This window comes from Rhinolophus sinicus, linkage group LG03 (genome assembly GCF_036562045.2).
Source record: "Rhinolophus sinicus isolate RSC01 linkage group LG03, ASM3656204v1, whole genome shotgun sequence".
NCBI lineage: Eukaryota > Metazoa > Chordata > Mammalia > Chiroptera > Rhinolophidae > Rhinolophus > Rhinolophus sinicus.
Genome location: NC_133753.1, coordinates 63,254,445 through 63,266,706, shown reverse-complemented (window position 1 = coordinate 63,266,706; position 12,262 = coordinate 63,254,445). Strand labels below are relative to the sequence as shown.

General features: G+C 34.2%; 1 protein-coding gene across 6 annotated transcripts in view; it reads right to left on the bottom strand.

Annotated features, from left to right (window-relative positions):
- Nucleotides 1-147: 147 nt before the first annotated feature.
- Nucleotides 148-12,262, bottom strand: part of TMEM87A (transmembrane protein 87A) — a 36,101-nt gene continuing 23,986 nt past the window's right edge. For 2 of the 6 annotated variants that reach the window (XM_019725416.2, XM_019725414.2), the window contains exons 12-20: nucleotides 11,711-11,782; nucleotides 9,158-9,266; nucleotides 8,177-8,235; nucleotides 7,106-7,209; nucleotides 4,595-4,668; nucleotides 3,783-3,844; nucleotides 3,206-3,261; nucleotides 2,621-2,651; nucleotides 148-1,403 (exon numbers count right to left, since the gene is read on the bottom strand). In XM_019725416.2, the coding sequence (XP_019580975.1) occupies nucleotides 1,362-1,403; nucleotides 2,621-2,651; nucleotides 3,206-3,261; nucleotides 3,783-3,844; nucleotides 4,595-4,668; nucleotides 7,106-7,209; nucleotides 8,177-8,235; nucleotides 9,158-9,266; nucleotides 11,711-11,782 (609 nt within the window). In that variant the 3' untranslated portion in view covers nucleotides 148-1,361. Of the gene's footprint in view, nucleotides 1,404-2,620; nucleotides 2,652-3,205; nucleotides 3,262-3,782; nucleotides 3,845-4,594; nucleotides 4,669-7,105; nucleotides 7,210-8,176; nucleotides 8,236-9,157; nucleotides 9,267-11,054; nucleotides 11,124-11,710; nucleotides 11,783-12,262 lie in introns of all 6 variants that reach the window. The other 4 variants (XM_074327875.1, XM_019725415.2, XM_074327872.1 and 1 more) reach the window with 3 other exon arrangements.

Sequence of the window (12,262 nt, the reverse complement as noted above, 5' to 3'; positions counted from 1 at the left end):
TCACATTAGTATGAGTTAGTGAAGATTGTGGTCATGTGGGCCACTGGTTTCAACAGATGATACAGAATAAAAACCACAGAAGGAAAATCTCCCATGGGAGAAAGAAGGGTCTTTAGAGAAAGTTTGAAAAAAAGAGAAACACATTAATTTTGTTAAAATTTTTATATTAAAAAATGGCATGAACCTTCTATGTAGAACAAAACTCTTGGGAAGGGAAAAGTGGACAAAACCATTAAAACAGAAATATAGTGCTTCAAATGAATCCCATCACCTTGTGATGTCTCTTATAAACAGTCTCTAAACCAACACCAGATACAAGAACAGTCAATCCTACAGAATGAGCAGCAGTCCAGGGCCTCCACACTACTTCATGCAAAAAAAATTGTTTAAATTACGCCAGAAGGACCTGTTTCCTTTGTATTAGCTCCTGCTTCTGAAGAATTACAGTTCTTAGCAGGGTGCTCACTCACCAGCACTTAGGAGTGCCTCTGTGCACCTAGTGCAACACCCAGTGAATGGCATGAAGGCAAAGAAAGCACTGCCTAGGACTCAATGCTGCCTTGGAGGCTTACAAAACAGTAGTTACAAGTTCTGGAGTGTGCACCACATTGCCAGCAATGGGATCTGTCACAATAGCAGATGTCAAAAGAGTTAAGCTAATATTTCTCTCTAAAGTACATCTGAAATAGAAAAATCTTTTAATATACACCATTTGTAAACAAAATTGCACTTGATTTTGCTTTTTTAAATGATCTGAATTACACTGTAACAGTTTCTCTCTTTTTTCTTTCTTTTAATCATTGCTAGAACCATCGCTCTTTAAGTCAGGACTCTTTTTTCTATTTTTTTTTCCCCCTCAAAACTATCTCTGCAAGATGTAACCTTGGCTTCCCAGGAAACGGAAAGATCATTAGCAATTTCCCCAATCACCTATGTAACTCCCTAAATAAATAAAAATCACAGGCAGTTGCTCCTGGAGATTACATACTATAGTGTTGATGCCGCAGTTCTTTAGAAGATGTTAAACTTTTTAGTTTGACAGATTAAACAATTTAAACATTATAGAAGCTTCAGGAACAACACACAGAAGTTGCATAAATATCCATGTCAGGGTGTGGCAGGGAAAGGGGCATCAATGTTGTAAATTAAGAAACTTGTAGATTTTTCTCTTCCTATGAACTTGTTTTCAGTAACATGTTCTCCTTGTTCTGACACCTCTCGCCAGCTCCCATGCACAAAGATCAAAGAACAGATCAGATGTCATTTCCTCCTTTAATCCCATGGAGCAGTGTAGAAGACTGACACAGAAGCTGATCTCTTCCCAGACACTAGCCATCTTCAACTACACAGCCTCCCATTCTTTACTCCATTTTGGACCTTTCAAAGTGTGTGATCATTCGTTCCTAGGGGGAAAAAAAAGGTTTATTCTAAGTACATTAATTTTAAACGGTCTACATTCCAAATACCTTCTACATAGATCATGCACACATACATTTTCCACAAGTACTTGTTTAAGTTCATTAAATATTTAGAGCAATGATTCCTAACCATCTAAGAAAATTTTAAAAGAGAGATATCCAGGCCCCACACAAAATTCAACTGAATCAAAATCTCTAGGCTTTCAGACATCAAACCACAAATCAAAACAAACTGTATGTTTTAGAGACAATTAAGATAATTAAACAAATGTTCACTTAAGATTAAACTTTGATAAAACATGTGTATGATTCAGAAATTTAACTCGAAGAAATAGTCAAGTATGTGGGCAAAGAGTTAGCCACAAGCATTTCCATGGTAACACTCAGAATTTTAACAAACTACTAGAAAGACTTAAGTGTCCAAAAATATGGGATTGTGTAAACACAGTATGGTATATATCCATATAGTGGATATTATATAGTTGAATATTACATACTGATTAAAATTATATTGATGAAAAAGTTCTAGAGATCTGTTAACATAACAATATACATATAGTTAACACTTTGCACTTGAGAATCATTAGGATGGTCATTTTATGTGTTTTCACCACAATTTTGTGAGGTGTTCCAAACGCTTTCTGAAATAAGAGACTCTAAAATAACCTTATATTTAGAACCTACCCAGAACTAGTTCCCAAGACTTTATTGTGAAGCTTTCTAGATGAACTGTGTAGAGGCATATTAAAGAATTAAAAATCAACATAAAAATTAGAGGTACTAACTTTAATCCTTAATATCTGAAGAGGATAGTGACTTTAGTAACATTGAATAGTAGTAACTTAAGTATCTTGCTTTGGTCTACTATACTCCTTTCTCAATACTTTTCTTCATTATTTTTGCTTAGATTAGATAAAGGTTAAATCTGAATATCTTAAGACAAAGAAATCAGAAAGCAGGGCAGTATGGTATTTACTATCTAATTTAAACAAAGACATTCTCAAGTCTGACCATATAACTTTGGAAAAGGGGGACATGTAAAGAAAACATTTATTTGAGTTCTAATAAATGTCTATTCTCATCCTTTTTCAGTGATACTCTTACTGAGTCAAATAAATAAAATCTCCCTGAAGAGAGGACTTATATAGATTCCCTATTAAGTCACCAGACCCACAGTTTATGCACATAATTTGGTTACTAACCTCATCTGAATCCAGAAGGGCTGGAAGTGCTCTACAGAGAGAAAAACACCAAATTGAATAATGTAAAATAAAGCTGTAAGTGGTTCATAAAGGACAGTGGAATAATGATTTCAATTTAAAACTTTTTTGTATAATTATCTAAGATTTGCATCTCAATAATGGCTCTTTCAGGTGGATGGGGAAAGCAAATACAAAAGAAAGAAGCAAAGTTCCTGGAATTGTATAGAAAAAACAAAACATGTTCTGCATTGTAATAGGACCAATGTTTAATAAAATGACAGCCATAGAAAGGAACTCAAAAATTCCAAGAGAATTATCCCATTGATTTTGAAGATCTATAGCTAAATTTTTCTAAGCAGAAATGTCATCGAATAATTTTGATTACTTTTCTTTGTAGATCATTCCTAATCTTTCATTGTTTAACATCTTTTTAACACTTTTAATTATTCTTTTAAGTAATTTAATCTTACATTTCTAAAGTTAACTACAAGCATTCTATTCTTAGTATATTCTTCAGCTCATTCATTAAAATAATAAAAGTAATACTAACTTTGAAATAAGATTTTTGTAATGATTCAGACTTACACATCTGTCACAGAAGAAGGAACATTCTCTTCTACCCACTTCAAATCATCTTCCTGCTAGAAACACACAAGTACCAATTGTTATTAAAATGAATAAAATATTTCAAGCAAAAATTTAAAGGTCTCAAAAATTTTAAATTTAATCTTTTGTCACTCTGAAATAGTATGTTCACATAATAAATGGTACTGCTAACAGAAAAATCAAATAATTAAAATGTAGAGTGAATCCACAATTCTAAAAAAAAAAAATCTGCTAATTAAAAAAATCTCGATCTTTACTACCAAAAAGACCTTAGGTTATCAATGAGGCTATGACTTCATTGACAAAAATCATTAAACAGAACCATCAGACTAGTCTGGTATCTTTTCAGGACACAGTGCCAAACCATCAGTTAAAGATTAATAGGTCCTAAACAGAATCACTTGCTGTCTGTTTTTAAAATGTAAATGCAATATATATTAAAGGATTCATAAAAGTAGGCTTAATTATAGCATAGGTAAAGAAAATCATTAAGGTCTGTACATTACTGCTGAGCGGGAAGACAGAGCAAACAGGAAAGAAAAGAACTCATACTTACTGCTTTGTTTACTTTAGTATTTCCATTTGGTTCTTGTTTAGTACTTCTCATTTTCATTCCTTCTAAAGAAGGAAAAAAAAGAGACTGGTTAACTATGTCAATAGACCAGCAATGATTCCAAAAATGGATTTACAGATTTATTTTAAGCTTACTGACATTGAATTATACAACAGTTGTTTCTCCATCTTTGTATTTATGCTGGGAAGTTCAAAGCCAAATTTTTAGTTCATTTCTAATAAGCAAAATGGACATTTAATGTGCAATTATTTGCTGAATTTACCATAGTGTCATCTTAAGATTTATACCTTTATTTTTGCGTCTCCCTAACTTTACCACATACCAAACTGAGGAAGGACAGTTATAAAATAATAAACAATGTATTTATATCGAAGTATCTTGATTTTGATACTCAAAATATTATACAGTTGACCCTGGAACAAGTGTTTGAACTGTGCATGTGCACTTATATGTGGATTTTTTCAATAAACACAATAAATATATTTTCTTCTTTATGATTTTTAAAATAATATTGTCTTTTCTCTAGCTTAATTGTAATACAGCATACAATACATATAATATACAAAATATGTCTTAATCAACTGTTTTCGTAAGGCTTCCTTCCAGTCAACAGTAGGTAATTAGTATTTAGGTTTTGGGGGGAGTCAAAAGTTATACACAGATTTTCAACTGCATGGGAGGTCAGTGCCCCTAATCCCCATGTTGTTCAGGATCAACTGTACTTGCTTTACTCTATTTCCAAAAGCCGGCAAATAATATTTAAAGAACAAATAAAAGGTGAGTTTTATCACTACCAAAGCTTTCTTTCAACATAGGTTCCTTCTGTTCATCATCCTCCTCTTCCTCAGACAATGGTGAAAAGGCAAACCTGATGAACAAAGGTAGAACAGACGGGGAAAAATTAGAAAACTACAAAAGTTGCTCCACTATCTGGATTTTACAGGACTAATTATTGAAATTGCCATTTATGGCCATCCAAAATATCTGTTTAGTGAATAATAAAATAAGTCTTCCCCTTCAGAAAGCTCTCAATTGCCTATATTAGCAAGGGAGAAGCAGGACAGTATCATATTTATGAATGCAGGCTCAGCCACATACTCCCTGTGCCTTTAGACAAGTTCTCTGTGCCCCAGTTTTCCCATCTCTAAATGGGGATAACAGAACATTGCTCATAGAGGTGTTCTGTCAAAAGTAAATAAGCCACTTCAAAAAGTGCTTAGGATAATACCTGACACATAGTAAGCATTCAATAAATGTTCATTTACAAACATAGTATCACACAGAAGTAAGTAAATTCTAGTAATTTAAAATCTCAGTTTCCATGAAGGGAACCGAGAAGATGAGGCCTAATCTGGTACATCTCAGATATCTTTCCTTCACAACTTCCAAAAGACTCAGCAAAGCAGCTGCCTGATAGGTAATTCCTACAACGCTTTAGCTTCGAACTTGCTCCCCATTTACTGTTGCCTAGTATTTTCATTCTATCATGTTTTTAAATCTCCCTTTCACAAAAAAAAAAACAAAACAAAAAAAAAACACCTCACACAAAAATACAAAAATCTCTTTAAAAGCTAGAAAAGGATTTCTTAAACAAGACACAAAATATACAATCCACGAAGGAAAAAAAAAAAAGATAAATTTGACTCATTTTTTGAGTTTTTCTATGACCAAAACCACCACTAAAAAGTTCAAAGATAATCAACAAGCTTGGTTATAATTAATAGTTATAAAGTACAATGGGAAAAAAATGGGACAAGGGCGTATTAGAGTGTATAAGAATAGATGTAGAAGCGTATGTAATACATCATTGTAGCTTATTCGTATTTTCCATGTCCTCTGTGCAGAACAGGTAACATAGTAGGCCTTTAGAAGGACCTCCTTACAAGAATTCCCCATGGCTGGTGTCTGGGAACCTGGCACTTGACCTGTTCCCTAACTGATAAGGGTGGATCGCTGTGCTTAGACTGGCTGCACAATACAATCTATAATAAAATTTGCTTTCTTCCTGGGAATCTGGAATTTTGGTACATATTATTTGGGTGGTGCTTATCTGATCAGCCACCAATAAAAACCTGATTTTTTCTCCCTGGGAAAAAGAGCACGCTTGATATATTATACTTCCTTAGAAGAGGGCAAGAATATACGGATTTTTCTAGACTACATCTGTGTCTTCTCCCTTGCTGATCTCATCAGATCACTATAGTAAATCTTTGCTCTAAGTACAACTATATGCTGAGTACCATGAGTCCGAAACATATGAGTGGTCTTGGGACGCTGTAACACCCCAACTGGAAAAACAATGTTTCCCCAAAAATAAGACCTAGCCGGACAATCAGCTCTAATGTGTCTTTTGGAGAAAAAAATAATATAAGGCTCGGTCTTGTTTTACTATGAGACTGGGTATATGATATGATATGATATATGATATGATATGATATAATATAATACTGGGTCTGATATTAATTTTTGCTCCAAAAAATGCATTAGAGCGGATTGTCCAGCTATGTCTTATTTTCAGGGAAACAGAGTATATCATTTGAAAAGATTAGGCTATCTTCATGGGGTGAAAGGATGTCATTTATTTTCTTTATAAACCTTTTATCGGTAGGTCTGATCACAAAATTATTAACAGCTAGTTAGTTATACCATCTCATCTTTTTCCCTCTTTGGTGGTGTGGTTGCATGATATAAGCTCCTAACTGTCTAAACACATAAGGGGGAGAAAGAAAAAAAAGGGGAAACAAAAGTAGGGACAGTCACAAAATAAAGGTAGCCATTCCCTAAACAGTTGGGATTTGCCTATAGCTTGACAAAGCAAATTCACATGCGGATTGTTAATTCCAAAGTCAGTCACATAAGTTTTCATTTTACTCTCTATTGTTACGAAGTGGACTGGGCTACTGACTACACAAATTGTTCTTCCTTTCTGGACACCAGACAGGTGTGATTCTCATTACAAGTGTCACAATCTATGCACCTACCTTATTTTCCCATACAAATACTTATATTATCAGATGTTAGACTTGAAAGGGACCTCATATCAATTAATTCAAATAATTCATCCTCATTACATGAAGAGGAAACGAAGGTCCAGAGAGGTGAAAGAGGCAGCATGCCAAAAATCAGAACGCAAATTAACAGAAGAGCTAAGACGGGAACCCAACTCTCCTGATTTCAGACCAGACCCAGTGAGTGTTCCTTCCACTATGTGACGCAGCCCTGACACTGTCACCCACTGAACCACGCCTAACTGATGACATGGCCCTTCAATGGTTAGCAGGGTAAAATAAGAAATGTCCAAGAACCTCTGGTTGTTTGCAGATGGTCGCCAGAGAACCATGATGACAAAGAGGATCATGGAAAACAGCAACCTCCAGATGGCATCGTCCACCCAGAGCTCCCGCCAATCCTATCAAAAGAGGGAAAAGTACAACACTTTCATATTAATACATTACCTTAATCTTTTGTTCATAAGCCCTTGGCATAGAACAAGAATCACTTATTCATTCAATTTATATTTACTAAGAGCTTGCTATGTACTAGGCATCGTGCTAAGCGCCGGGATACACAGTGCAGGAACAGAGTTCCTTCCCTTGTAGTGTTTACTGTTGTTAAAGAAAAGGCACCAACTGACTAGAGCACTTACTTGTCAGTGCTTCTTTATAGCTCTGAGAATCTTTGGGGAAGGATTTTTATACAAGGTAAGAGAAAGTAACATTAGATTATTATTTTTTCTAATTTTGATTTCTATTTACTTTTACTAAAATAAAGCCTTAGACATCTCCAGAGAAATGCTACTGGCCACAGTCTTTGTGCTCATGTCTTAAGGACGTGGCTTCTACTCAGATTAGCATTATTTACACATACTTAATGTTCAGGACTCTGGATTTGAGAATTTTTAGTTAAGGTAAGATTGGGTTCTCTTACAAAATTCTCTCCTCATATTGAGATATATATATATATTATATATACATATAATATACATATTGTATGTATATTATATGTACATACATTGTACACATGTATGTACACATATATATGTACGTATATTATATGTACATGTATACATGTAATATATAATATATATTATACATATATATATATTATATATATATATTATACATATATATATTATATATATATGGTCAGATCACCCCTCCCCAAACAAAACAAAACAAAATAAAACAAAACAAAAATCCTACCATACCAAGAAACATAGTAATATCGAATATTTAGGAGGAGGGAAGCATTCTAACGTTCAGAGTGGAGTCTTAGCCCTAATTCCTTATAAGATATGAACTTTACCACCGTTGTCAACATCATCATCTGTGTATAAAACAGTGCATTACTCATAAATACATGTGTTTATTACTCACCGACTGGCAAGTCACTATCCTGAACTTCATGGTTGTCCATATGATAAATACAATGGATGCTAAGGGAAAACAAAAAACCTGGTCAGAGCATGAATGTTGGTTTATATCCTCAGTAACATTCTCAATTCCCACACATCCTTAACTCCTAACACATCACAATCATTTTCTATCAGTTATTTTAATAAATTTATTCAATACAAATTTACTTAACTACTATAAGCAAGGCCCACAATATGCACTCTTGTCAACCCTTTTTGTACTTAAGGAATAGTGTTATCATCTGGCTACTTCAGCAACCCTCAGAATTGGAAAAGAAAATATTGGAAATGTGCCTTTTTCCAGCATTATCAATAATATGATTTTTTCCCTTCCTTTATCCTTACTATAGTAATGCTAATTTTTCTTTGGCTGGTCAGATGGAAAAAAAGGTTCATAAAATGACTGCAAGACAAACAGCTATTGGTTCCAATCATAGGCCAGAACTTTCATTCCTGGTACAAGGGCCAAAAGGTAGGCAAATCAGCTTGCTTTGGCTATGGTCTAACTAATGTCTATATTTTATGCCAGTTTAGTGACATATGTAAAAGCAATATAATAGCAATGTACCCTCATCTAAAATTCTATAGGCATTTAATAAAGCCTAATAAGCTAGTATTGTCTTCTAAAAATAATCTAGATGCTATATATGGCATTCAAGCTAACTTGCCTCAAGAAAAAGAATGGAGACAGGAGAAGGATACACTAAGAACTGAAATTACATACGATTGATTTTCAGCTATTACACTTAAATAAGTGGCTTTCAATCTTTTTTGAACCCCCGACTCCTTCAATAATTAGACAAAAGCTAAAGACCCATTCCCCAAATAAAATGTGCAAACCTTTCTGTGTCATTTTGGAGCACCCACTCACGGCCTCTCAGGTTAAGAATCTCTGTTCTAAAAGGATGGCATTTAAACAGCGAGAAGAAAGTCCCGAACTTACCTGCCACTGCCAAGATAAGTGTGTTGGTGAAATGTCGGTACAAAGAGAGTTTTACAATGTTCCTCCGAAGTTTTAATAGCTTCATTGTTTGAGTCAAGCTAATAAATATGTGTTTGCAGGTCAAGGAAATCAACATTCAAAAAAACGAGTTAATAAATTAATCCTCAAATTTCTTTGAGGCTCAGGGTGATACTGATAGAGCTATGGATCCTAGAAGACTTACAGTTAGCTCTCTTATTCTTAGTCTCACCAACACCCACAGCCTCACAGTGATTAATAAGTCTTCATTTTTAATGAGACACTGAAGAGAAGACAAAACCAGGATAAAATAAGAATGAAAAAAAAAAAGAAAAGAAAAAAATGAAAAATGTAAGAAAGAAAGACAGGAAGAAACTTCCTAGAGAAACAAAGATGAAAAAGAAAGACAATCGAAGAAAATGAAATGAAAATGAGTAACAGAGAAGGAAACAGAAGTTAGCATCATTTTCTCTTTTCCTTTAAGGTAGTAGCTCTGTTCTCTATGTCCCAGCTAATCCAGTCTAGGGTCATAAATACACTCATTACCTACAACCTCCCAGAGTCCTACACTTACTTGGTCCCTTTGTGCCATGTCATCAGCTGCCTTATCAATCCTGAATTAAAAGGACCATACAGTTACAATTGGCTTAGAATCCCAGGCAGTTAGGCTCTAAAAGCAGCAACTCTCCATTTTCAGACATTATTCCAAAATAGAAGCTGCCACAGAAAAATAGGAGTGGAAGTAATGACTACTAAAGATGGTATCTGCTCTCATGTCCAACTTTCAGAATCAGCAGATATGAAAATAACTGAGATGGAACTTGCTCTGCCCTTTGACAGAGACTTATAGCTGTTACCTAATCATCGGGTTATCTGATTATGTGGTCCAGTCCCACCTCCCTCTCTACTCTTCACAATATTCATAGAGGATTACAAAGCACAGTTGAAAGACATTGACCTAGAAAAGCTTTGGTCATTTGGACCCAAGATACTTCAATTTCGAACATTTCTGATACATGACAATCCACTCAAATTCACAAAATTACAATTTTGTTTACATTCAGTTGTTTATGACAGTCACAGTCTACCAAGACAATAACATTGCATAATTACACACAGGACCAAATACACAAAAAACAAATTTTTAAAACCCCCAAAAAGATAAAAGTCCAAAAACTTGAATCCTTCATTTAACAGGCCAAGTCCCTAATAAACAAATGCTTGATTTTAAGAAGCAAAAGAAGAAAATTACTCAAATAGAAACTTGTTTGTTATCTGCTAGATGACTTTGCCTATAAATGAATCAGTATTTATTTCAAAGAGTACAAGTTTTCAGACAATTCCAAGCTTTTGAATGATAGTACAAAACATTTACCCTGGGAGGGTTAAAATCTGCTAAACCTACATAGAATTTTAAGAATCAAACAAGCTTACGTAGTTCCTGAAACCACATTTTAAGAATCAAAATCTTTTCATCATTTTCAAAGCATTTAATAATTCCTAGAGGCTGAAAGAAAGAGCAGGAGCAGAGCAGCTAGTGAGTCTAACACTAAATGGGATGCACAAAAAAAGTTCCAAAATCGAGGTAAAAATGCTCATTAAAAAATTTTAAAAATTAAAAAAAAATTAAAAAACACTGGAGCGTTTATCTTTTTGCTCAGGTCACAGTCACCAAGTTCTGATGCAATTTTTTAAATTAAAAACAAACAAAAAGAACTGCTTACCTGAGCCCTTAGGTTGTTAGACTGAAAATACCCTATTCCCCAGGCTAAGGAGCAATCAATAAAACTGGTATAAACCCTTTGCAGAAAGACCAATGGAAACCCATCTCCAAGGGGAGAAAATGGACCGCCATCAAACAAGCCAATGAGAAGGATATCCACCAGCACAGGGCAGTGTCTAGGAAAGCCAAGGGGATAAAGGCCAAGGAAGCAAGATCAGTCTGGGCCTGCAGATAAAGAAAAAGAGGTGGTGAAAAAAAGATGTCTAGAGAGGCACAGAGAAGAAACCAGCACATGATTTTGTATTTATATAATCTGAAATGATTTTGCATTTGAAGTGAAAGAAAATAAAAAGGAGTTACACTTGGCACCTACATCATTCTTCCCTCTGACAAACCATCACGTAGAATATACAGCTGTAAGCATTTCATACAAACTGTCAATTACAATCTCAATACAATGACACATGCTGTTAATCACCACAGAGTTTCTTGTGTGCTTAAAATCCATGTTAAGAAGTGACCACACCAAAAAAATTATGGTGGTATAAGCCTGCATCCCATGCTATAATTTTGATTTTGGCTACAAATCTAAAAAGACCCTACTCATTTTAAAATTACTGCATCATAAACATACTAACAATTATTGATTTCCAGAATTATAATATAATTTTACAAAGAGCTCACCTCAAAATAAGATGTAAGGCAAGTATCTGTCCACAAACCTATGCTGCTAGTTTTCACAAGTTTATATACATAAAAGATTCTATTTATATTATCATTACCCAATCATCAGAACATTATTGAAAGGATATCCATAAAATAATACAGGCATCAATTGCTGACAGGGCCAGGTTTACTACCAAAGCCAAGGGATAAACAAAATACTACAGCAGAAGAAAACGAAATTGACAGAGGGTTAAAGTTACTAAAAGTCTAAGGAAGTTACAGACACAGGATAGTGTGATTTGAATACCTAATTTGCATCCATAAAGTAGTCTACATAAGAGGAAATTTATTACAAAACTTATTAAACCCAGTTTAATTCAGAGGAAAGTTGAGTTGATAGCATTTACCACCTTGACTCTAACATTATTGCAGAGTGATTTTTAAATAAGAAAATAAATAAGAAAATGACCTAAGCAGGCCAAGTTTTTCACATTAATCCAGCTCTGACATAAATTTCTTTATCACTTATATTTCATTGCTTTGGGTTCCTTCCCCCAAAAGAGCATAATTATGCAATTCTCAAGAATTATGTGAAATTTAATTAATTGCATTTTAAGAAAGCCTTTGAAAATCAAGTGCTGTTTAAGCAAACAGCACTGTCACTTTAAAACAAAAATTAGATTAACCAGCAAATGTGT